The 27,176-nt window shown below is 40.2% G+C and overlaps 1 protein-coding gene across 2 annotated transcripts; it reads left to right on the forward strand.

Annotated features, from left to right (window-relative positions):
• Nucleotides 1-26,903, forward strand: pkn1a (protein kinase N1a). 2 transcript variants are annotated; one of them, XM_084715652.1, is made up of 23 exons: nt 1-156; nt 1,276-1,470; nt 3,324-3,429; nt 4,565-4,713; nt 5,258-5,378; nt 10,467-10,612; nt 12,571-12,784; nt 13,137-13,331; nt 13,868-13,977; nt 14,789-14,932; nt 15,281-15,356; nt 16,460-16,595; nt 16,893-17,019; nt 19,563-19,642; nt 20,102-20,177; nt 21,063-21,154; nt 21,449-21,625; nt 22,137-22,199; nt 23,146-23,222; nt 23,356-23,498; nt 24,269-24,376; nt 24,605-24,685; nt 25,709-26,903. In XM_084715652.1, the coding sequence occupies exons 1-23, from the start codon at nt 115-117 to the stop codon at nt 25,910-25,912; spliced, it is 2,862 nt and encodes a 953-aa protein (XP_084571778.1). In that variant the 5' UTR covers nt 1-114; the 3' UTR covers nt 25,913-26,903. The 2 variants fall into 2 exon arrangements, with proteins under 2 accessions (XP_084571778.1, XP_084571779.1); XM_084715653.1 differs by having other exon boundaries at nt 16,893-16,977.
• The last annotated feature ends 273 nt before the right edge of the window (nt 26,904-27,176 follow it).

Genomic DNA, 27,176 nt, shown 5'->3' on the forward strand with positions numbered 1-27,176 from the left:
TCAAACCATTTCGTGTTCGGTGTGGCATTAAGTGTTTGGCCAAGCTCAGGAACGTACTAAAGATTTCTGTTCCTCTTAAGTGTTTTTTGGGGGGTCATCGCATCTGAGCAGACTATGTGTTGGCATGGTGACGAGGAGGATGAGGACAGCTCAGAGGTGAAGTGTTGTTGGCTTGTTTGTTTGATTTGTGTGTTCCTGTAATCATAGCTATGATTTCTAGCGATTTGACGCTCTCTACCCTGCTGTCTTCCTGATTCTGCATTTAGTTTCCAGCAAAATTGTAGCCCTGTTAGAAGTGTTTTTTGAAAAGGCACAGGAAGTGAGTAGAAACTTGAGCAGGAGTGCAGCCCAGTTGTTTAATGGTACTAATATGTTTTTCGTTTAAGTTTATAGCGATGCGCACCCCATAGATAAGGACGGGTTCATGAGAACAGGCTGAAAGAGGACAATGGATAGTACAGGTCATGGGACAGATTTGTAATTCACTTTGATGTTAGTGTGTTGTGTTGAGTTTTAGTCCATTTTGCGGACAGGCTGTCCTGAAAATGGCATCTCTGAAAGAATCTTAGCAACCCTAAAGCTCTTCTTGTAAGCAGGTTGGACATTAGAGATTTATTTTGAAATATTATAAACACAAGATTTTTGTCATTCCTCACTGCACCTCCTTCATCTCATTTTCCATCCTCCTGCTTCCTTTTACAGCGTTTTCTAGCATTTTTATTTTCACCCAACTTTGCCCTTTTTCCTCTGCCATCACTATCATCTCTCCCTCTCTATCTCTTTCCTCCCATTACTGCCTTATCCTGCTCACCATCTCTTCCTCCTCTTTCCATCTCACTCTCAACGCCTCTTCATGCCAGGATGACTGTGTTGTAAATTAGGGATGAAACGATTACCGTTTTCACTGTAAACCCTGACTATTAGTATTACCGTTTCAAATTTTACTTACCACTGAAATTGTTGTTTGATTACTGGGTTTTAAAAAACTTGTGGTAAATAGTGTCCAGCATCAACTAAAGTCCTCCAGCTGCAACGTATGTTTGTTTTGCGGTTTTCAATATAAAAGGTTGTGATAATTTCAGTGTGTTTATCAGAACTTTCTGAACATTTTCAGCAAGTTACCATGATAATACTGAAAAACGTGATCATTTTGGTCACTATAATTGGTTAATTTTATCTGTATCGTAAATTAAGCCTTGTATTGTCATGACAGACATTTTATATTTTATTCACATAACCACATTGCCTAACTTCTTTATCCTTTGTCCCATCCAGAGTGACCCAGGAGGGCTGTCGGTTTTGGAGCAGCTCGGTCTGGACCAGAACTCGGATTTCTCCGACTCCAGTGTGCAGCAGCTTCTGGACGAGCAGCGAGAAAGGATCCGTAGAGAAATTCGTAAGGAGCTGAAGATCAAGGAGGGAGCTGAGAACCTACGCAGGGCAACGACTGACAAGAGGAATGCTCAGCAGGTCAGGCACAGTTACACGTCTGGAGTCAGGCAGACACTTTACAAGGATACTGTAATGAGAATGTATCTTCTATTGACAAAATATGAATAACAAGAAATAAGTCAGTAATAAAATAAGAAGGTATTGGAAGCACTATGATCTTTCAGTTGAAAAGTTGTATATTTTTCAGTAGTAGCCCTGCAGGAAACCAGTTTAGTGACTGCTTTCTGGAACAGTGGCTGGTGATTCAGTCACAGTTCACTGGAAGTGGGTAGATTTGCTGGTATGTTGAGTTCTCATCCTGTTGGGACTTTCTGGAGGATCCAGCTCTTTTTTTAAGCCTCATGTGACCAATGTTTTGACCTTTTATTTACCCAGTAGTAGGCTCACTGAGCACCAGGTTCCACGTGATGTGGCAGAGCAAGAATGCCCCACACGCTCACACATCGACTTCCTGAAGCTGCCCAGTACAGCTGCTGGGCACCAGTTGTTAGGATTGAGCAGTTGGAGGATTACATGCTTTGCTCTCAGGCAATTGTTGGTATTACTGGAGGAATGGGTCTTTAAAGGGAAGATTCACCATTTTTATAGGGATGTTCAATCATTGTTGATTGTAAATGTAGTCATCTGAAGCAATAAAGTCCTCAGTGCTGCTATATTGACTGAAAAAGATGAGTTCTCTTGCTGTAAAATCTGTTGTTCTTTCTGCATCAAGTGATGTCACAGAATGCAGGAAGAACAACAGACTATTTCAGCTTGAATTTCTAGTTTCTGTCTATGTTTTGGCCAACAAAGTAATAACTACAGGTTAAGGTGATGATACACGGCAATATGGGCGTGGGTGTCAGAAGCTCAAGCACAATTCTTCCTGGTATATGTAAGAACTGTTGGCACAGCTACGCAAGCAGCTGTCCTGGACTATATAGCATGCACTGTGGAATTAATTCCTTCAATTGATTACATTTGCCATTAACACATCAGTGTTAATAGTAATTGTAGTCAACAACCACATGTAAAGTGGTGACTTTGGGCAATTTTTCCATTAAATTGAAGTTTTGTAGTGTGGACATCCAACCCTTGCTGGATACAGGAGCAGAACATCAACCAAAGGAGAATCACTCCTGTGGTGTCATTACCCAACTCAATCAAAGCATCTTTGTCTGCTTGCTTTAATATATTTTTTTTTTACGTCTTTTTCAGCCTAATAATGATATGTGTCAAAGGTGAAGTTTTTTTTTCCCCAGACAAGGAACATGAATGACACAGTCATTCACAATTTCACTTCAATCCAAACTGGTTTCATTCTGTAAACAGATATTGTTGCTATGAAGTATTTCCTGAATACTTACCCTGCAATCTGGAAACTTGAAATAGATTTTTAAGATGGAAGCAATAGTTCACTGAACATTCAAGAAGCATGTCAAGATCGATTTACTGGTTTCTTTTTATAGAGAGCAGTGGCATTTTTATTAATGGGGAACATTTCAGCAAAGGTTTGCTTTGTTTTCTTAAGACTGACTGGTTCGTGTACTGACGCTACTTGCCTGCTGCAGCTTGCAGAAAGACCTTATGTCTGAATCGTGTGCACTAAACAAGATTAAGACATTTAACATGAGAATAGGAAACATTATAGCAACACCTGAAGAGTTGAACAGATTTACTTTTATGTAAAGAAAAAGATTGAAGGGTAAATGTTGTGTAGAACTTGTTCAACTACTTTTCATGACATTCTCGTATGATTTAATGATGTGCTATGTCCACACATTGTCCAGAGTTTCATAATTTACTGCTTGTTTGACACACTGGTGTTGTCATACAAAAAAACCCATCCATAACCAGAAATAATGTTCTACTGTGTTTGCTCTTGCCTGCAGGTGGACAGCCAGCTGCGGTCTTCTAACCGCAGGCTGGACGACCTCCACGCTCAGCTGCAAGAACTGGATGCTCACATTGTGGTGAAGGGAGGAGAGGAGAATAAAGGTGTGTATGTGAAAACCTGGCACCCCTGTTGTTAAATATACATTGTCCTCTGGTTCCTGTTGAAACTGAAAAAGTTGCAGATTTGTAAGCAGGACTGCTTTGTGGCAATATTTAGTTTTGAATGAATTGGTAAAGTACCTCTATTTGTCGGGTAATAAAACCGCATGATACCATTATTTTATTAGGTGTATTTCTCAAAATATGAGAAAGGATTTAATTTAGATATTGCAATGTTCATGTTTACAAAAACCATGACCATACCGAGTTATTATTGAAACGCAATTATCAGTGCAAGGTTGGTGGCCACCAATCTGAATTAATCTTTCCTCTTTGTGTTTTCTTGTGTGTTTTCAAATAAAAAAAGATCTTTAAATCAATTATTCTTTCTCTGCATAGGCATGACACTTATATAATGTTGGAAATGAGTCATGGCAGATTAAAAACACACAAATATTCGTAAATGGTAAAATATGCAGGATTTCTCAGTTACTGTTTGTAAACACACCATTCAAATTTGGCCCCTCCTTCCAGCCTCAAAAGACAGACAGAGACAGCAGCGGTGGTCCAGAGAGCGAGAGAGGGAATGAAGTGAAGGAGTGGCGTCGGCGAGAACAAAGCAGTGAATCAAATAAAGTGTTATTTTCAGATTGTTTCTCAGCGGTTACTTTCTAAAGAACAAATAAATATCCGCACGCCTCTGCACAACATTGAATTTTGTATGAATGCAGTGACCCTTTTTTTTTCTAGTACACCTTTAATTAACTTTACTACTGTCTAAACATTGTAAATTTTCTTTATAGTGAATTAAATAATTTCAAACACATTCTTGATAAATGGGGCCAAAGACTTCTGAGCAGTGAGAAATAATTTTTCCGGATGATTTGTCTTTTCCTGTTCCATCTGGGTGGTACCGTCTGTTGCCAAGCAGATCTCTAATCGCTTGGACAACAGTGACAGAGTCATCAGATCTGTTCCCATAATCCAGGGTATTAACCCTGTACATGCTGCTGCAGATATGCAACACTGTTATTTGACATGAAATTCCCCTGAGATTATTTTAATATTACAGTGCACTATGTGAACTCTCATCTTGTTCCTTTTTATATCATCTCCAACCTTTTCCGTCCCTCCACAGATGAGTGTCCTCAGTCTCCCGGGGCAGAAAGTCGTACGTCAGCCCACAAGGAACGGATCGCTGCCCTGGAGAGGCAGCTCAACATCGAGCTCAAAGTCAAACAGGGAGTTGAAAACATGATCCCCATCTACTCAAATGGATCCACCAAGGTACACAACACTGACTTAATCCATACACACACATTCACACAGCTGAACACGACTCTGCAGAACAGTGTATAAGGTAGATACCAGACACACATACACATAGTAAACACAGGTTGATGTAAAGGGCATTTTGTAGCATGTGGTTCACATTACGCCCCTCCTCCAGCTGCCTGATAACCGAGAACGTGTGTCTGTGTGCACCTTCATGATCCATGACCTTGCAATATGCTGACTCAGGTGATCTCTAAATGTGCACGTCCTGAGATGCACACAACTCGTCCCTTGATTACTTCAAAAATGACCTCCCCCTTATTTTATGCAGCATGTTTCACCTTGTAATTCGACCTTGCTCTCACACCTCCACTTCCCTTCCTGTTTCACTAATTAAAGACCTCAGAATACAAATTCAACACTCACAGTGATCGATCAACAGAAAGGGAACAAAGTATTAACTACCCCTGTCTGTTGCTCAGACGTTTCTTGTATTAATTATAGTTACCTTCCTGCTACTGTGTTTTTATTTGCTTCTCATCCTGGCTTGAATCAGGATAAGAAGATGCTGCAGACAGCCCAGCAGATGCTGCAGGACAGTAAGACCAAAATTGACATCATCCGCATGCAGATCCGCAAGGCTGTGCAGGCCACCGAGCACAATGACGACACACAGGGTAAGTCTGATTGACTGGTTGAATGAATGAGTTCAATGTAGTTATAATGTGGCCCCAGTAATGCAAAACACTTGTTGTGGTCGTGGTTTTGAACAAACACCTTCCAAGTTCCTAATGCCAGTAAAATAGGTTTTTAATCAATAAATAAATTGCTCTCTTTGGCAGCTGGTAAACTGAGGATTGAGTTGCAGGATTTGGAGATATTGCTCATAGAGAGGTCTACTTTCTTTCTAATAGAAAATAGTTCAAGTAACTTTAACATGAGTAACTGTGTTAATATTTCAGCAGAGAGACACTGGTCTTGAATGTTTCGAATGTATTTTTTTGGTGCTTTGAGTGCCACAAGCCAAGAGCCATTTAACCCCATTGTATTCGAGAGAAGGCAGACACATCTATATCTCCCAAACTCTGCAAGAAGCACAACAAGCTACATGAAAAATATTTGGGGTGAACTGTCCCTTTAATAAAGGTGTGCACATCCCTTTTTCGCAGTAGTGAAAATAAAAAGCCATAGACCAGCAAATATGGATTGACGCACGAGTTAGAAACAAAGCCATCATGGAGTCAGTTATACAAATAGTACAATAATAATAATCATAATAATAATGAAGCCTAATCTTTATCTGAAACTGTGTAAAAATACTGAGATTAAACAGAATGAAGAGACATGCAAAAAAAACAGTTGTGCTGCATTCAAGAATTCTAATGTCAACATCATGACCAAAGCTTTGAACTATTCAGCACAGCCTTAGTAGTATCAGATGCATGTAGTCAAGATAAACAGTCTCATAACATAGGAAAAATATATAAATATATTTTAAAATACACATATGCTGTATACTGTACATAAACCATTTATCTGCAAAAATAGATAGTCATGGCTTAGACCAACATGCTGTAATAATTCCTGGCCAGAACAATTTTATTTCCCCTGCCAGAGGAAAATGAGCCATGTGATCTGTGGTCTTTATGACAGTGGTCAGCTGGCACTGGCAGGATGCTTCTGGCTCAGTCTTTTTCATCTCTCTGTCTTCATGTGATCTGTCGTCACGCTTTTCCTTTTTCTCTGCACATCATACAATTTGTCCCAAGCAGCAGCTGCAGACAGCAGACACACCACACCATAAACGGATCAATAAAGGGCCGGCTGGGTGTTTTTACATCCCTCCTCCGCCTCGGTTCTGTGGGGAAGAAGATAAAGAGGATGGTTTGGATTGATGCACAGTGGACCCTGTCTGATACAAAGCCTGTGAAATGGCCCACCTGGCACATTATCACAATCAATCAAATTCACACAAAGATAGATTCAAAGAAAATCCAACCCTGCAACAAAAGGACCGGCAGATGAAAAGTCTCTTTCACACACAAACACAGACACACACATAAACACTATGATCTGTGTGCAGAGGCAGAGCAAAAAACATTGTCTGATTAAATGAATTAAATGTGCCAAAGTGTGGTCCTGCACTTAAACATACAAACAAACTAACATGTTGCCCTGTTCACCCTCTCCTCTCAGTGGCACATACTCACATTACATATTGTGGCAGTGTGATCAATGCCTTTTCAGGGCAGGTGAATGAGTTTATGTGCAGTGGTGAGTGCTGTGGCCCCTCTGCCGATTGATTATGGTCGCGTGAGGTCAACGGTTTGGTAAAATGCAGCAGGGGAGCAGGGACAGAGTGATGGGTGAGAGTAGAAGTGTATTCCCTGTGGGTCATGTATTTCTTTTTGCTCAGGTCAAACTGAGCCAGAAAGTGGCTGTTAAGAAAGTGGCTGTCTTTTAAGGCAAAGAAGATAATGGCCATCTGGAAGGATGATTTAAGGGCCTTTTAAGGAATGTACTTGATCTCTCTGTGTCTTCTACTCTGCTTTTAATGATCTGAAGTTCTTCCACTGCTGTCATGTGATAAAAATAGTATTATAGATATTAATGACCGGACTGAGCAGTAATGATGCAGTACCTTAAGGGCAATGCGCCGATTTTATACATCACAGTCTGTTTACAGGGGAGTACTGCTGCAACTGTGGAAAAAGTTGTTTAAATCTTCCAGAGGGAGTTGTGTGAAGTCTCGTGAATTGCTTCAAGTGATCTCACTTAAGTCAGTGTCAGTTGGGACTGAAGATTACAAGTTTAAAAATGGGGGAAAAAAAGACTGGGTTGAGTTAGACAGAAGTGAGTTTACCACACCTCTGCAGCTCGTTCCTCATTTCTCTACATTAGGTGCTACTAGCAGTGTTGTGATTGTGTATGTAGGGCCCAAGCACCTACTGGTGCCCACCCCGACACACGTGGGCCCAAACAATTCTTTAATTAACATTCTTTAATACGTGCTGTAATTCATACTGTGCAGTGTGCACTTACTGTTTTTTATAAGGCATCTGCGTTTATTCTGCCTGTTTAGTGTAGGGCTACAGGTGGAAATAAGCATCATGCCAAATATAGTGCAATCATGATTTCACTTAAACTAAACTAGCATGACAACCCTGAACTGTCTGTGGTCAAGTTGGACTGTAGGTACTGTAGGTGCCAGGTTTTGACTGGGAAGAAGAATGTATAGAAAAAAGATGGCAATATCTCATCAATTTTGATTCATTCTTTTAAACTATCTATTGCGAGCCCAGCAATATTTTAGGAGCACAATTCTTAAGTTGCATTTCCACCACAGAAACTTGCCTCAGGGACTCTGGCCTCTTTAGACCAGAGTCTAAATTAAGTTCTGGGTACTAGTGATGCATGATATACCAAAATTCAAGTATCAGTACTTTTTTTTTGTCAGAAAACTGTTTGATATTAAAATTTCCGCAGCTTTCTTTACTTCTGGTGGATCAATTTTGTTATGTTCACAGGGAAAGTGAAGTGAATTTTCACCTCACACAGGCACCGGGGGATTGCGTGTGGGCTCAGTTCAGCCTCTGATTTACTTAGTCCACGTAGATCATGACCCCTCGAATATCAAAATAACTAATTGAAATTGGTTGATAAATGTAGACATTATAGTTTTTTTTTTACTCAAAACTTGCAGCTCACAGTGCTGAGCATTTTACCAGCAAATTCTCTGCCGGTATTTTATTGTCTGTGATGGTGTCGTCACTGTAACTGTTAAATTTCTTTCCTTTGATTGGTGTTCCACATAGTCTCTGGATCTTTCTTGGTCGTTCAGTGTCTCTCCTTTAAAACCCACACACACATACACACACACAGGGGTTGTGTGTATAGTGTACACAGACAGACAGTCTCCAGGCACCACACCCGGTGGAGGGGTCATCTAGCAGGGTCTGCACTCCAGGCAGAACACCTTATTAGGAGATAAAAGCATCCACATCCATTTCCACCCCTACCTCCTCCCTCCTTTCCTTTCACTCTCCTCCTGCCTAATGCAGCATTTTAAACTGCTCCTCGGTCATAAAAATCATTTTTATTCCCTCCTCGGTGTCCCCTTGTCCTTCCTCCTCTTTAACCTGACATTTCAAAGTCAAATTCACCTTTTTTGAGTGCTATTTATCCTACTGTCCTTCTCCTTATCTCACACCTCCTCTCCCTCTTGCCATATGTGTGCTCCTTTGTGTTTGTTGATGCCTGCTGTGAGAGGCTGCTGCTGAGCCGTTAAGCTAACCACTTATCTGTAATTGTGAGTGAGCTCGAGTACGTTTTTACCTTTTGACTGATAGTGTTGTGCCTAATTTTCTGCTGTTATTTAGCTACTGTTAACAGGTCTATCCATTTAAAGGGTGAAATAACCAGCTGTCAGTGTTTTTATCAGCGGTCTGAAGTGAATATGAAAGTATGGACCATATAATGTCAAAAAATACATATTTGTTCTGTTTTAGCCCTTTTTGTTTTGAAGTTATCCATATACTTTCTGCAAAAATCTTCCATATTTAATGTCTGTCCTCCTAAAGCGTGTAGTCTTGATTTATTAAACCGTTTGTAATGATGGCAGGGTTTTTTCATTAACTTTGTCACATCATGATCAAATAGAGGGCTTTTCTCAAGCGTTTCAAGCAACAAAAAGGCAAGAGGTTTACGTTTTAGTATTATTACCACATACATTTTCTGTTACAGTTATCTATCTAATTAGGTGTCGCTGTGGCAACAACAGGAAATATTCAAAATATTTGATACTTGACAACAAGGTATACTATAAAATCTTTTGAATTTAGTGTTTGAGATAATGGGACTGGGCAATAAAACAAAAGTGAAATAAACCACTTTTTAACCTCTTTATTTATCGAGGTACCTAGAGATGTAATATATTTTAAAAAAAAACAACAACAAAAACTGCCATACCAGTGAGCTGAATATTTTTAATTTTACAGTTTCCTCACTGTCTGCACTCATTTTCTCACTCTGCACTGTTACTGTTGTGTCACATGTCGCTGGCGCAACTGAACAACACATCTGTTAAATGAGCAGCTGTTTGCTGTTGCTGTATCATACTCGATTATCAAGGCATAAGATATTTGATTTTTATGAGCCATATATTTGTTGTGCGCTTTCTTAGTGGTTTGCATGTAATACATTTAAGTGAAACTATTAAATATTTATTGAACCATTTTCTTATTGATAAGGTGTGTATTACTTATTATTCACTTTATATGGCTTTTATTGCCCAGGATTATGAGATATCACTTATTTGTTTGTTTTCTCTGTGCCATAACAAGCTTGTAACTTAATGTCAGTATGGACAGTAGAGAGTTTTTGATTGCTCTGTTTGCTTTTAAGGACTGGAACGAGAAATCCATTTGGAAATAATAATGTTGTTTACTGGAGAACACTCAGAGGCTGCTCATCTCCCTGCAGGCTTTGCTAGTGTTTTCTTCGTCTGACTCTTGTGTAATGCATGACATGCATTAAGGCATTAACCTAACTTAGGATGCCCAGGGGAGTTCCCCATAACACACTGCTACCAAAACAGCAGACTACAGACTCAGTGTGCACCTGCCAAGATCAAACTGTAGAATATGACTTAATAAAAGTTGCAGGTGTGAGTAAATCAGCATCCTTTGGCATTTTAGCCTCAGCTGGATTGTGTAAAATGGTCGACTCTGATGCAGTGATCTAATGAGTTCATCTTAACACTGCAGGTAACCAGGACCTCTGTGGGGTGGAGCTGCGTATTGAGGAGCTGAGGCATCACTACAGGGTGGAGCATGCTGTGGCTGAGGGGGCCAAAAATGTCCTCCGTCTCCTCGGGGCCAGCAAGGTCCAGGATAAGAAAGCCTTGTCTGAGGTTAGACAAGCCATGCACACACACACACACACACACACACACACACACACACACACACACACACACACACACACACACACACACACACACACATCCAGCAACAGCAAACCCTTCCTCCAGCTTTGTTAGTGAAAAGTTGAGACAAGGTGAAAGCAAAGTTGGAAGTTGTTGCGTCTTCATCAGTTCTTTTCTATCTGCACTTTTTGCATACTGCAATTCGTTGTCCACCTTGCAGTTTTAGTATGTGAACAGTTATCTGGAGCTTAGTAATTTAACGTTTAAGCTCTTCATGGTTCTCTCCTGCAGCTTGATTGGATGCTGTCTGATCGGTCAAACAAAGTGGAAATAAAGTGTCGACTTGCTGTGAAAACTTTGACATTAGTTAACTCAGGAAAAGAATTGATTTATGGCACATTTTTTATATAACACCCTTTTAATCTTTGTGGTTGGGGGGAATTATCAAGTATTTTCATTCAGTCAAAAGGCCCAAGTCTAAGTGAAGTCACGAGTCACTGGTGTTAAAGTCCAAGTCAAGTTGCACTTCTGTTTTTGAGTTGGTCTAAGTCCACATCTCTGCTTGTTTCTCTGCCATCAGACATGTTGATACCTAAAATGTGATGTTCTTAATTTTAACATTTATGTCTAACAGTTTTTACAGCAGCTTGACATTATAAGGTGCCTGAACAAGATAAGCTGTTTTAAGAAGATACTAAAAGCTATATTTTACAGACCGGCTAACAAAACTGTACACTCTCTATTCAAAATAACATTTGAGACACATCTTCACAACAGCAGCTGTAAAATCCTGTTTGGCCAAACAACCCAGAATAACCACATCTGTGCTGGTGCTGGAAGCATTTCTGATCAGTGCTAGTGGTTAACAAGCTCATTCATGTGTACATATTTCTGACTTTTAAAACTCATTTAGAGATGTACTCTGGGGCATTTTCAAAAGGTCAGTTGCCCCCCACTTTGAGACAAGCCCTGATATGTATTTTTTTACCTGTAAAAGACAAGGACTTGTTGCTTTGTGAGTCATACAGACAGATTTCACTCCTCAATGGAGATTACAATGTCTGAGCAGAATGTCTTGCTAAACGCTTGGAAAAGTGCTTCAACGCGTTATATCCCCTGATCAGACAAGATTCGTCTAAGGGAGAGATTCCTTTATTAATACTCGTAATCTTTTTAACATTGTATATACTGACCTCCTGTATTTGTAATATCTTTGCATGCAGAAAAAGCATTCAGCCGGGTAGAGTGGGGCTTCCTCTTTAAAAAAAAAATGGGGAGGGCAGCTTTATATTTTGAATACTATATGATGTATCTGCACTATGTATACAAGAGAGCTTTGAAACAGAAACCCATTACTCTCTCTCTCTCTCACACACACACACACACACACACACACACACACACACACACACACACACACACACACACACAGACAGAGTCATGAAATGAAGTGTGGTATTACAAGCAAATATTGAAAAGTATTTCAAATGCGTAGACTAAAAAGGAAATCATATAGATATCTTTGCAGTGTATTGTGGTATTGAGCCTCTTTACTGGACATTTCTAATATTTTGTCAGTTCTGTCATTTCCATGCTTCCCATTATGTAAAAGCACCTGTGTAATGCATCTGGTAGAACTTCAGTTTATTTCAAGAGACAGGGCATCATGTTGGCCACTAATGATTTGCATAAAGTTGAAGTCTAGGCTAGTTTATGCAAATTAGAGGCATCTGTTGTCAATCTAAAATGAAGATGGATTCAGTAACTGCATGGCTTATTCCTCGCCTCAGGTGTTGTCAGAAACAGATTTCAATGAACTATTCTTGCTTATTAGTGTGACTTATCATAGTTTAATCTCCTAACATTTGTTGACCTAACAATGTAAGCAGTCCCTCAGTGGATGTAAATGTATATTAAAGGTGCTCTGTGTCGGTACTCTGCAGGCGCAGTCTCGTCTGAGCGAGGCGTCTCAGCGGTTGGATCTGCTGAGGGACTCTCTGGACCAGCGTCTGGCAGAGCTGCCGGAGGACCATCCCAAAGCCAGCCTCATCAAAGAGGAGCTAGTCCTGGCCTCCTCCCCTGCCTTCAGCTCCCGCCATGGTGCCCCCTACCTCCACAACCAGTACAGCACCCTCAACAAGCCCTCACCTCTCACTGGTACATAAACACAAAGCTCACACCTTGGGAAGTCATCATAGAAACGTTGACGTACTGTCACTGTAAAAACTACAAAGACATGTCATAGTCAAATCAACCAGTTCAACACAGTGGTACTATGTTAGTTAATCATACAGTGAGTCTGCATAAAATCTGTGATGCATGGATTGGCTGTTGTACCAAAGAAATGCATTTGGTATCAACAAAACTGCAAATACGCTGCGATGACAAAACACTGCAATAGTATGTACAAATCATTTTAACCTCAAAGAATGAATACAGATTATTTATCTGTCCTCTGGTGTTGTGGTCTTCAGTTAGTCATACCTGACTTGTCTTCCTCTGTCTCCAGGCACCTTGCAGGTGCAGCTGCTGGGCTGTGTGGGCTTGTTGGAGGTGGTTCCAGGTCGCAATAAAGGGACAGCGGTTATGCTGCCCTGCTACAGCCCCGGAGACACCCGGTCCTTCATGAGGGGCAGCAAGGGGCTCTATGGACGGAGCGGCTCAGTCAGCGGGAAGACGCCCAGCAAAACAGATGAGCTCTCCTGTAAGTGGTTACACGAATGTGTTTGCAGGGCTTGCTTTTATCTGAAAAGAACATTTAGTGCTAACACATTCACACTTATATGGAATTCAGTGCAGCTGTTATATACCATCTTAATATTCTGCTCTTTCATCAGTTGTACTATGATGTATGGGTTTTTTTTAAACCACAAATAGTGCAACACATACTGTGACCTTCAGTGCAATGAAGCAAATCTATATAAAGTAACATTAAACTGTTACCGTCACTTAAGGTCGGTGTGGTTAGTGGTAGGACACACATAATCTTACAGCACCATCAGCAGATTTAGCTGAGCTGCCTTAATACTCTGAGCAGGCAGTTCATATCCAGCTTTTTTTAAAGCTTGCACTTTCTGCAGTCTCTAAGGAAATTAACGACAATCATTAATCAATACTTAAATTATATTATTGTAGCATGAGCATACAGCAGCTTCCATTGTTCTAGAGCTCAGGGCTAAAGTGACAGGTTCTTTGAAGGCATGGATGGGGATATAATTTGCTGATTGTGTGTGTGAGCAGCTGAGGTGAGTGCAGTGCTGAAGCTGGATAACACAGTGGTGGGACAGACGGCCTGGAGGACTGTGGGAGAACAGGCCTGGGACCAGACCTTCACTGTGGAGCTGGAAAGGGTCAGTACATACAATTAACACACACATACAAATAAATAAGGCTGGATTGTACCAACAAGGATTAATCAGGGTTTAACTGTAAATTATATTGCACCAAACATCTAAACTATCTTACAGTCAAGAAAAATTAAATGTAAACTCACTTTAAACCTGAGATTATTAGTTCTGTTGCACCAAAATTTTAAACTCCAATTTAAAATATGATATAGTATTAGACTTGTGAAATGGGTGCCTTCTTGAGGTAGATTGATCAAAATAATGACGTTCCTCAAAGAAAGTTAGTGTTCTGATCAGTTACTGCCAGTTGCAGTCTCTTTTGTTCCTTACTATGTTGTTGTTCATTTTTTAATCTTATATTATTTGGCCATATTGCTCCATCAATTCAGCTAACAGGTTTTTCTCAAAGGAGGAGAAATTTTCAGATAACCAGGCAAGTGTTAACTAAGTTTTTAGCTAGCAACCAGACAGAGTTCTGCTAAGGAATAGACTTCAAGTTATCCAGTTATTTCTGCATCAAAAATGGTGCAGTCAATCAGCATCCTGTGAGGGACTGCTGGCAGCTACGGGCGTGGTTTTAGGTGTCGACAGCGAGGAGCGTCCATGGAAGAACTCGTCTTGAACAAACAAGGCAGGTTAGCAGAGATGCTGTGATAGCACAGCAGCTCATTTTAAACCTAGTTTTTCTGAACTCTGATTAGAACTATTTGTTGGTGCAACCCAGTCATAGAGTATGTTTTAAGTATGTTTAAGTATTCTGTTCGTGAAATAAAACTGCTCCTGGTCCATCGTTGCATGTTTATGTGTGTTTTAGTCAAGGGAGATGGAAATCGCTGTTTACTGGAAGGATTACCGCTCGTTGTGCGCTCTGAAGTATGTGAAGCTGGAGGAGTTCCTCGACAACCAGAAACACAGAGTTCAGCTGGAGCTGGAGCCTCAGGGCTTGCTGCTGGCCGAGGTACGCACACACACACACACACACACACACATACACATACACATACACATACACACAAACCTTGACATAAACTGACACATAGAGGAACAGATGATATGAAAACTGACATCCACATGCAAAGGTTGGACACAAGTCTGGCATACATGACATCCATCTGTGCAAATGTGTTATAAATACACACAGAGATATTCAAATGTGCACACGCACACCTGCCCACACACATACGGACACACAAGATGTCACCTGGGCTGAAAAACTGCTTTGATACATCATCATACTGGAAAGGTTCAATGGTCTGAGTGGGATGTATGAAAATGAAGTGTTTGTGTGTGTGTGTCTGTTTTCCAGGTGACCTTCTTCAACCCGGTCATTGAGAGAGTTCCTCGCCTCCAGAGACAGAAGAAGGTCTTTTCTAAGCAGCAAGGTGAGGAAGAGACGGAGGAAACGCATACAAATATATGATCAGAGACAAAAAGAATTCTACTTTTTGTTTTGTTGGAACTGATTTTTAGGAAGAAATCGGAAGGGAAGAGACACAATTTTCATTTAGGCCACAGCTCCACCTAGTGGTGAATGAGTAATCTTGATTTTCCATGGTGATACAGTTCTTATCTAAACAAAGATAATGTACTTCACTTAAACAGGTTATAAAGTAGAGATATTAAGAACAGGCAAAAGCTGCATAAAGGAGAAATTAAGCAGAAAAAAAAAATAATTGAGAGACTACAGAGGTCATCCAAGCTTTGAGTTGGCAATGAGGAGTTTTGAAATATGATTTAATTTCCTCGGGAAGTCTGTCAATATCAGGGAATGATTTTTACTGCATTTTAGATTCCTACACTATCAGTGTGTGATGTTTCTCCATAACAATCCAGAATAGACATATTTTATCCCTTTTAAAAATATATATATTAAAAAGGAATACAAAGTTTCTATGAAGGAACACAAATTTTAGGTTAAGGAAAGAGTTCTTAATTAATCAGAGAAAGTCTGGATTTTTAAAAAATCTGACCTGAGTTCTATCTATATCTATATCTACTGAAGAAAATGTGAGAATGGTGGAAATTCAAACTCTTTTGTTAAATAAGAAGTGAGTGATTAATGCTAATCTGCTCTGCAAGACATATCAGAGACTCAGGATGTGTTTACATCAGAGTTAACATAGTTCTGTATTTTTCATTAGTTATTAATTTGTTTTTAATTTTAGTTTCAGTTAGTGGGTTTGCTTGTTTCAGTGCAGTGTTTAACTTTATTGTTGGAAATGTTTAGTTTTAGGTTCAGAAGTTCAGAATAGGTATTAGAATACAATATAACACTTTGTGAAGGCCGTTGACTCCCAGTCATATAAACATGCACCAATGCCTCCTCATGGTTGCTACTTTTCCAGTGTACTTTTATTTTAGTTAGTTCTGTGAGCACACAATATTGTTTCAGTTCTTTCTAAAGTCTATTTTATTTTTCTTTTTATTTAGTTTTTAGTTTTAGTTAACTGTAATAACATTGGTGTATGTGTGTGTGTGTTTCCAGGCAAGGCATTCCTGCGAGCTCGTCAGATGAACGTGGACATCGGGACGTGGGTGAGGCTGCTTCGAAACGCCATTCCCACTGTCAACAACTCAGGAACCTACAGTCCCAACGCGCACAGCCTAACACTCAACTCCGGGTGAGACAGACACACAGCCAACAGACTCTCACACATCAGCCACACAGACGAAGAAACATTCAAACGCTCAAACACAGAAACACTCAGCATCCATGAGTGACATTTGACAGCAGACTCTGCTAGCAAATGTCAGCAGTGTTCCTTAAACCTTTTTCCTTGTGTTTCCTGGCAAAGTATAAAGCACGTGATGCTTTCTCTGCCCCACGTCTAATGACCCTTCTGTGTTTGTCTCTGTTCATTTGTCCGTCCTGCATCGCCGTCTTGGTCTGTGTGTGTGTGTCTGTGTGACTTTTTCAGGGAGGTCTCAGTGGAGAAGTTAAGTCTGGACAGCGACTCTCCGATAAGAGGCGATTACAAGAGAGACACGGACACACACACCCCGGTGAGACAGACAGAGACAGAGGAAGGCCAGGAAATGGGGGAGGTGTGTTTTTGGGGGGAGTGGGTGTACTGTAAAGTAGTTACAAATCCAGTCTGTTATGCCGAGTTCAAACTACTGGATTGTAACCCTGATTTTCCACAAAAACATTTAAATCAGAGGCAAATCAGCGGTTGCTTAGTGCTCAGAAATCAGTGCTTGATTGCTACAACTGAACTATTCAAAGACATGATCAGGGAGCTCGCCAGCACCTCGCAGACGCCTGAAAGATATCGAACAGACTTAATATCTGTCCTTATAAATTAATTCATACTAGCCCCACTTCACTGATGCTTCAGATTTAATACTCTGTCACTTCTAACGTGTTTTTGTGATAGACTCATCTGACTCTTCTAGTCAAAGATTTGTCTACTCTCTAAACAAAGATCTTGAGGTGTGTGACCCCCTGTCTCTGATTAGTCATGTAGTGTGTAGTGTGCAAACCATGATGACTTCAAGAGTCTTGACTATAAAACCGAGTTGTGTAGTGTGAATAGTGCAGTACTGCAATAAAGTCCAAGATATCAGGTAAATCAGTATATGAACAATCGACGTGTTGTGACTTATGATCAGTAAATATTGTAATAATCCATAATCCAGGCTGTAATAATTACAGTTTAGGTCCAGTTTGGATTGTATTTTTAAGATTTACAGATTTTGCTTGGTTTTCATTTATTTGCAAACAAAAACAATATTTTGAGCCACAGTCATACAGATATACTCTGTAAAACTATCTGAAAAATCATTACATGTGGCAACAACAACAACAAATAAACTGCTTTATTAGCGTAATGTGTTTATGTTGTATCAGAGTTATCATAATAAACGGTTTTACTTTGTGATTATGTCAAAATCTATTGTTTGAGATGACTGGGAATTTTCTTAAAGCTCTGCGATATGTTCAACTGAGTGCTTAATAACATTTAGGTGCCTGAAAACAAGTCAGGTCAGTTTGCAATCTGTTTAGCACACAACATCTTCTATCTTTAGACCCTTGATTTAGATTTGGAAAAATGGAAAAAACGGAAGAAATCTCAGGAAAAGCAACAGAGAACAGATCCTTCTCTCAGGATGGATGGACAGACTTGAAGTTGTATCTACTGAGTAGATTAACAGATATGTACAATGGACAATTGATGTGACCAGAGAGTTGCAATGAGACAACTTGAAACTACTTGTGATGCGTCAGTGTGCAATGTTATAAAAAGCTGCCAGTTTACACCAGTTCACTCCATAGCAACAACTCGCTGTACTTACTTTTTAACCTCCAGCTGTTCAGGGCTTTTTTGTAGCTGGATATAGCATTCATTTGTAGAATCTGAAAATCTAAATGAACAAAGTGATAGTGAGTTATTTGCTACAGTTGCATTTCTAGTATTGCTGAAAAGGCAAAGAGGTCAAAGATGTGTTTGAAGCAGAGCAGACGAGGTTAGCAGGGAAGTTGTCGGTTTAGCAGTAAAATTTTTGAATTTTAAATCTTGTGTCAAACAGACACAGCTGTTCCTCTGTTCTCTTTTCCCCGTCCAAAACTCTGCTGTTACTGACAGTTTATAACTGACTTGACCAGCCATGCCTCACGTTCTAAAACCAGCCACTGGCGACTTGACAAGCTGAGTTGCAGGCTGGCTTTAGTGGAGCTGAAACTTTTACCTCGGCATCAATCTTTTGTCTGAACTGGTCTTTACACAACCAGTTTACAATCATATATCGTTTATACACTAAAATTAGCATCTATATGGAGGATTTTACACAGATAAACCCATTGGGAATTTTCCCATTGCCAGCAGACCCATTCTGTTGTTTTTTTGTTTTTGGTTTTCTTCTAATGTGCGCCGAGACTCAGCTCATGTGTGCAGGAGAGCAGAGAGAAAGAAGTGTCTGTGTTCAGCTGTCAGTACTTTTGAATTTGAATGAATCTCTGTGGTATTAAGTTTAGTTTCTCCTCTGTGTTGCTTTTTGTACTTTGAAATGTGCGTCTCATGTTCATTTTCAGCTGCAGAGGAGTCATGTTAAGTTACTGCTCATTAAAATCCAACATTTCCAGGTTGTGCTGCTTTATGATAAAAGCTTTTAGATAACAAAATACCATCCATACAATTTATAGGAAGCACATCTTCAAGTGGGCGCACACTCTGCTCTGCAGGAGCTGCAGCACCAAGTCAGACCGAGTCAAGCAGGTTGTGTGGCCTCTGCCAAGAGGGGTGAAAATTGTACCCTTTCCCATTAACGAAAAAAGCCAGGTGTTTAGCGGGTGTTCGTGAGTTTTTGTCCAGTGTAGAAAGGGTGAAGGGTCTCACACTGAAAAGGGAGCCATGATTAATCATTTCACAGTACTGTAGATGTAGTTAATATGATCAGAACATATAAAAGGGAGGTGATGCACTTCATCAGTGTGTCCACTCCTCACTGGAAGACTGCCGGTGTGTCATATTGATACTGTTGCCATCACATCATGTGTCTGTTGTCTTCCATCATGTGTCCTCTTATCTCTCTGCATGTCTCTCTGTGTCATTTCCTTTGTGTCTCTTTCCTTGCATGTCCCTCATCAGGATCGACTGCCTGTCATCGAGCCCTTCTCCCCCCCAGACCTCACCCCCGAGTGCCCTGTCCAAACCCCGCCTGTTAGCAGGTACACACACACATTTTTTTAACCTTGTCTGCATTATATTTTTAGATATAATTACTGCATTACTGCCCTTTTAATCTGATATTGTCTGTATATTCATCTATATATCCTAAGTTCTGTAGTAGGCCGTTTTCACTGATGTGTTGACTTGTCACAGTAAGAAAAGCACAGGTGTAAATAATAAAATGAATAATGGCCGAGTTCTAGTTTTAGCTGCTTCGTAATGTTAGGAGCACCTGTGCTTTTCCTACTGTGATAAATCAAAAAACTGCTGTGAAAAAGGCTGATTCATCAGCATGACCATTTTAAAATACAAAGATCTCTACCCACACTCACAGTCCCCTCGTCCGCCATGACAGATTATGCTGCTCTTAACAGTTTGTATGATGTTTAATTTGTTACTTTTTATTTATTTTATCCACTATAAACCCTCTTACTGACTGTGTGTGTCCATCTTTCCAGTAAGCAGAGGAAAGGTCCTCTGTCTCTCCAGGACTTCAGGCTGATAGCTGTGTTGGGTAGGGGACACTTTGGGAAGGTACAGTGTGGCAAATGGTCCATTTTGTTCCCTTTTTTTGATACTTGAAACTTGTAACATGAAATGCACAAATCCTGTCAAAAAACTTCCCTGGTCAGGCCAGTAATAATATAAAAGAACAAAAAAGCCTTAATATGTGCACAATCTAATCACTTACAGGCACAAGAAACACGAAAAGGCTTGGACTGGACCGGCAGCATCAAGAGGCTGATGCTGACGAATTCTTAGAAACAAGGACAAAACAGAAAGCAGCAGCATTATAATTCCATCACAACCAGAAAATCATACATACAAGACGATTTATAATCAGCCTTTTTGTGTTCTTTGTGCCATTAACTGTTTGTGTACACACTGAGCACATTAGATTTTACTACTTTTGAAGCAGTTTTCAAAAATGTGGTAACCATTTATGTTTTTTTTAACAATACACAAATTGAATGCAAACTCAAAAATTACATGTAGTACAGGGTTGGCAGGTGAATGGGTGGTTGGTTGGGTATTCCTCCTATTTTCTGTCTATTCCATATCATGTTTGTGAAATTGTCTAAAAATGAAAGCAGTTCCCATATTTTGTATAAATGTTTGCTTTCTTCACAAACGCTTCTAAAATATTTAAAACAAAATGTTCCCACTTTTCTGCATTTGCCGGTTTCCTTTTTCTTTGTGAAACCTTCAACAACTGCATGGAGGAATGAAAAAACCTAACAGAAACCCCTTGTTTCATACATATTGACCTTGTTCATTCAAAAAACCATTTGCTGAAAAGTCTTAAACAGCAGTGATGTAAACTAGAGAAGTTGAGCTAACTTCTCCAGTTTACATTGCAGGTTTATTGTAATATCTTGTTTTCATTTCTTTCTCGTTCTCCTCATCACTATTCTGCAGGTGTTGCTGTCAGAATACAAGAAGACTGGCACGATGTACGCCATCAAAGCACTGAAGAAAGGAGACATCATAGCTCGGGATGAGGTGGAGAGGTGTGTGTTGATGTGTTTATTATTCAGCATGTTTGTGTGATCGGTTGCTGTTTTTCAGTCGGGATCTTTGAGCTCCAGTACCACATTTCATTGTGTTTAATCTGTGCTGCCGCTGTGGCTTGAATCACCATGATTACAGTTCATCTGTGGGACGAATGTGGGCGTCTCATGGACCAAAATAAACAGTCTAATAATGTGTAAATCTCTCACATTTTTTTCTCTCCTTCCCTCGATCCTTCCTTTTTCTGTCAACCTCTGTATCCTCCCATCTTCTCTCCCACCTTCCTCCTGCAGTCTGATGTGTGAGAAGCGCATCTTTGAGATCGTGAACATGTCGCACCATCCCTTCCTGGTCAACCTGTTCGCGTGCTTCCAGACTCCAGAGCATGTGTGTTTTGTTATGGAGTACACAGCAGGAGGCGACCTGATGATGCACATCCACACAGACGTCTTCACAGAACCACGAGCTGTGTAAGTAACGTCTCCGTGTGTGTGTTTGAGAAAGACAAAATGCAAACTAGGGATTTTTAAAAAAATATTTTAGGATTTGTTTGTGCATTAAGCAAGTCTGTAAACACACTTTGCACAGTCCCACAAATGAAGACTCCAGTGTCTGCAAAGTTCTGATAGTAGTGAAACAAGTTTAATCTTTTTCAGGGCTTGTGAAGTTTGTGAATTATTTAAATCTAAAAGTACAGTGACTATCTTCTGCTTCTAATAAATTCACATTAAGAAGTAAAATCTGTAAAACCCAGGATTTTAAACCGTTTTTTTAAAAAGGGAATTTCCATGGTATTCTGTTCAACCAACAACTTACTTCATTGTCTATTTCCGTAAACACGATCACAACTCTACAACTTCAACAAATTATTAAACTGTTTGTTGCAGTAGTATCAATGTTTGTTCAGTTTGTACATTTATGTTTACATTTAATTAGCTTTTATTGTGGGTTGGTATTAATGTTTCCTTCTTTTTACTTCAGGTTTTATGCAGCTTGTGTAGTTCTTGGACTTCAGTTCCTCCACGACCATAAGATTGTGTACAGGTGAGAGAAACCCACACAAACCTGTTTGCTCACATGACAGTAGGTGTGTAAAATAACATTTATGGGGGTACTAAAACTAAAACTGTGCAGAAGATGTGTTGTATGAGTTCAGTCCAGTGGTGTCCAATGGAAGAAGTTCTGAACTGATCACATAGTGCTAATTATATAAAAAGAAAATTCTAATAGCACAAAAAGGTGCAGAGAATTGCAGGAGCGGATCCTCTCAAAACCTTTCATCTATTCCTCTGAATTCACATGAAGTGTCTGATTCTGTTTCCCCATAAAGTCCTTATCGTGGCGTTGGTTTTTAATTATTATAGCAGCAGGGCTTGAGGGCTGTTGGTCAACACACCATTTCAGCGACTGGATGAATAGCCATGACATTTTGTACGGACAGGCACGGTCCCTAGAGGATAAATCTTACTGACTGACTTTTCCTGTAACGCCGCCACGAGGGTCACATTTGTGGTTTTGCATGAAATATCTTGATGGCTATTGAATGGATTGGCCTCACATTTGGTTCAGATATTTATGTCCCCAGAAAGATGAACTGCAATAACAATTCAGCTTTTTTACATTTCAGTTGGCACCCTCATCAGGTCACAATTTCACTTTCTTCATCACTTTGGTTTCTGACTAAATACCTGCAAAACATTCCCATCAACCTTAGCTGTATTTTGTGTTCATTGCTAATTAGTAAATATTACCATGCTAACACGCTTAAGTAACAGTGAACATGGTAAACATAATACCTGCTTGACATCAGCGTGTTAGCATTGTCATTCTGAGCATGTTAGCATGCTGATGTTATCACTACAGTCTCATACAGCAGCTAGCACAGCTGTAAAGTCTGTCTTGTTTGTATCTCTTTTAAACTCATTGTGAAATTCTGCAAAGCGACTCCTCTTCTTCTCACCTACATCTTTTTACTCTCTCTCTCTTCCAGAGACCTCAAGCTCGACAACCTGCTGCTAGACACAGATGGTTATGTGAAGATTGCTGACTTTGGACTGTGTAAAGAAGGTGGATACCGATGTTTCAGACAGATGGGCTCATTTTATTTTTCATGTTGCATCCAATCCAGTCTGCCCGCTGCACTGATTTTACTAAAAGCTTTGAGCCACGAACATTTTCATCTCTCTGCCTCTGTTTGTAGGAATGGGCTTCGGGGACCGGACCAGCACATTCTGTGGGACTCCAGAGTTTTTGGCCCCAGAGGTCCTAACGGATACATCTTACACCAGAGCAGTAGACTGGTGGGGACTAGGGGTCCTCATCTATGAAATGTTGGTGGGAGAGGTGAGAGCTAATATACACTCACATACACAGAGCTCTTACACTGTTCACTTGATAGCTGCACAAAGTGCTGTGTAAACACAAGTTCCAAACCTGTTCAATATATATAATTTTTCTGATGTCAATCTGTAGTTTTACACCAGAGCTTGGAATTTGATCACTTACAGAAATACTTTTGAATTTTGTAAAAGTACTTTCACCCTGGTGACCTGTCCCTTGTGTCTCTAATGTTTCCTGTTGTTAGAAGTATAAACAAAACAATAACCAATCAAACTACATCATACTCATCATTAGCAAAAAGTATATTGATTTCACAGCGTTTGTCAGATATGAAAATATGACCTTAAAGGGATAATTCAGATTATATGAAGAGGGGTTGTATGAGGTTCTTTTTCATAGTTGATCACCTACAGTAGATGGCAGTCGACACATGCACAGTTTGGAGAAGCAAAAGGAATATTGGTGTAGGAAGCTGAGCAATGTATGGTATATTTAGAATATTTTTACTGCTTTAATACACTGACATACAACCCCACCTTAAGTAATCCAGTCTATCCCTTTAAAAACAATAAATGAATTAAGCGCATTGCAAGTCTCCTGAATAAGTTTTGGATGCCTTATTTATATTCTTGCTCGCCTTTACAGGGAAAATTGGATGTGAACAATTAGAAAATGTTTACTGTGATTAACACTTTGATTTGATATAAAATCTCTAACATGGACTGAACTGAATTAAGTGTGTTTTTGTGTGTTTTGTGTGTGTGTGTGTGTAGTCTCCTTTCCCAGGGGATGATGAAGAGGAGGTGTTTGACAGCATTGTGAATGATGAAGTGCGTTATCCACGCTTCCTGTCCACCGAGGCCATTGGCATCATGAGAAGGGTAAGAATACACACACATAAATACACAACACACACTCTCTCCCTCTCCTGTTGGCTTCAACACCCATGAACAATATGTGACAAATGCTACACATACAAACACTTATTACTCAGCAGTATAGCTGACAAACTGACACTCACAATCACAGAGGTCACACATAGATATTTGACTATAATTTCCCCTCATCGTTTCTTATTTTCATGTGTTTGTGTTTGTTATCATGAGCAGCTTTTGAGGAGGAACCCAGAGAGAAGACTGGGCTCTGGTGAAAAGGATGCAGAGGAGGTGAAGAAGCAGCCATTTTTCAGAGTAAGTACACTTATGCTTTTTTTGTATGTGGGTGGAGAAAAGCAGCGATTCCCTTCTGAGTGTTTTTTTTCCCACAGGAGAGCACAACACAATTCAATAAACTGTTGATGATGAGTTGGAGGTGTGCTGAACCGGCCACCTGCAGCTCTTCATCAAAATGTCTGTCTCTGCATGTATTCTTTCTCCCTGCGATATCTAAAACTGATCTGCCCACCAAAGAGCACAGAAAATGTCCACATCTTGTTGTTTAGCCTTTTTAATGTAAAGCAGCATCAGGAACTATCAGTTTGAATCAGACGAAACAGCTCTGAGGTAGAGCAGGACATTAATCGCAGGCATCCTGAGCTCCTCATGTCCACATATCCCAAGTGTCAATATGCAGAACTGAGAATGAATATTAAGAACAATTGTAAAGCAGATATTATATTCACCTTTCCACTCCAACCTCCCCACCATACCACTTTTAAGAGGGGAACAGGGTCTTTAGGGGGCAATAGTCCACAGACCAGGACTTAATTTTATACTTTTATACTTTCGTATCTGCATTTTTGTCCAGCACCCAGCATTTGTTGCCTTTGGATGTTCATGCTGTTTTTGATTCTTCAGCTTTCTAATCATTCTCCATTCATGACAATACAGTATGCAAAATTATTCTATACATCATTTTTAGAATAGGCAAAAATAAGACATTCATACTGAATGCAAAAAACTGCATGTTTTTGCCCCAAATTGCATGGGATTAGCATAAAGTGGGCATTTCTGTAAAGTGGAGACTCTTTGGTACCATACAACCCATTTTCATTTTTCACTTTGGAGGATGATTTAGCCCCCTTCCTGACTAGCTGACATGGTTGGCACCTATGAATTCCTTCGGTCTTCTAGTTTTATGATACCAGTATCTTCACCTTCAAACTGAGCCCACTACAGCCTTTGGAAGACAGTACTGGTGGCGAAGACGTGGGCGTCCCCACTTAGTTGAAGAGCTTACTAATTTTTCACCTCTTTTCCTCTGTCTCCCTCCAGAACGTGGACTGGGAGGCGCTTCTGCAGAGGAAGGTGCCCCCTCCCTTCGTCCCCTCTATTGGAGGCAAGGAAGACGTCAGCAACTTCGACGAGGAGTTCACCACTGAAGCTCCGACGCTCACGCCTCCACGCGAGCCTCGCGTGCTCTCTCGCAAAGACCAGGAGAGCTTCCGGGACTTTGACTACGTCTCTGACCTCTGCTAGTGGGCTGCGGGGGCTCACAGACCTCGAGGAATGTTCGATTTTGAAGGCTTCACAACGGTTTTGCTGGAGCGGATAGAAAGTCTCTGCTGACTATCCGCTGACTGTTTGCGTGCCGTTAATTACACTGTGAATGAATGCAGAGAGACTGGAGGCAGCCGGTCTGTGTTTTGTGTGTCTGCAGAGTTTCAAAGGTCAAGGACTGAGAAAATAAAAGCTGTCGGGGTCAAAAGTTTTATCACAAACAAAGGACAAACAAAGGCCCTCTATCCAATCATTGTACAACACACCAGTGACTCGTGTATCTACAAATATTAGCCTTTAAAACGCCTCCTCCCATCCTCCTCTATGTCAGTGTGATCACGTGTGCAGCTGTGAGAGGAGCTCACTGTCTCTTCGAACTGTTGACTGTTTTAGGGCTTTCTTAAAGCCCACTCATACCAATGCCTTACATTTGTACTTGTATTTGATCCACAGAAAAGCATTTTGTTTTTATTTTGTGGCCCTTTGTACACAGCAGCGGGAAGAGTAATCCAATGTGCTGCATAAATACTCTCAACTGATTTGAGTGTAAATGATGACTTTCAGAGTGTACTTGTACTCGAAGCGTTCCCAGCAGTCGTATGCTGATTGATGGTCAGTGGATGATGAGTTAACTATGGGGTAAAGAACCACTGTCTTACTTTTCTTTGGACTTTTACCAACTACTTTTTAAAATTTGTGCTGCTTGGATTTTAATTTCTGCAACAAACGTTAAATCGCAAAGTAGTCATATTTTTTCAAAAAATGTTTGGGTAGGAGCACCTTCTGTACTCAAATGGAGTTTGTTTGAAGCGTTTTTTGGATGTTTGCACAAAAATCACAAAAACTCCAAGGCTCTCTCTTTTACAACAATTTAAATGCCCTTGTTGTCATGGTAATAAAGGCATTTTAATTGTTCTAAATGTACAATATGTAAGTTCTGCCGCTAAGGGTCTCTCACATTAAAACAAAAGATGTAGTTTGATGATATCATGAGGAAGCATGGGATCATGGGAGTTATTTTCACTTTTAAAGGCATAATATGCAACATTTTCCTAAAAAAAATAATGTAGAGATGAGATCACTAATGTCCCAATACAAGTGTGTACACTCCATCTGTATTCCCTCGCTGTCTCATTTTTCTGTGCTCTTGATCGACACAAAACGTCGGTATTTGACGTCCTGACATCTTTTTCTGGTGCGTTTATGACCAGCTCAGACAAATTCTACTGATTCTACCTCTAAA

This window comes from Lutjanus erythropterus, chromosome 3 (assembly GCF_056507025.1).
Source record: "Lutjanus erythropterus isolate fLutEry1 chromosome 3, fLutEry1.hap2, whole genome shotgun sequence".
NCBI classification, from domain to species: domain Eukaryota; kingdom Metazoa; phylum Chordata; class Actinopteri; order Lutjaniformes; family Lutjanidae; genus Lutjanus; species Lutjanus erythropterus.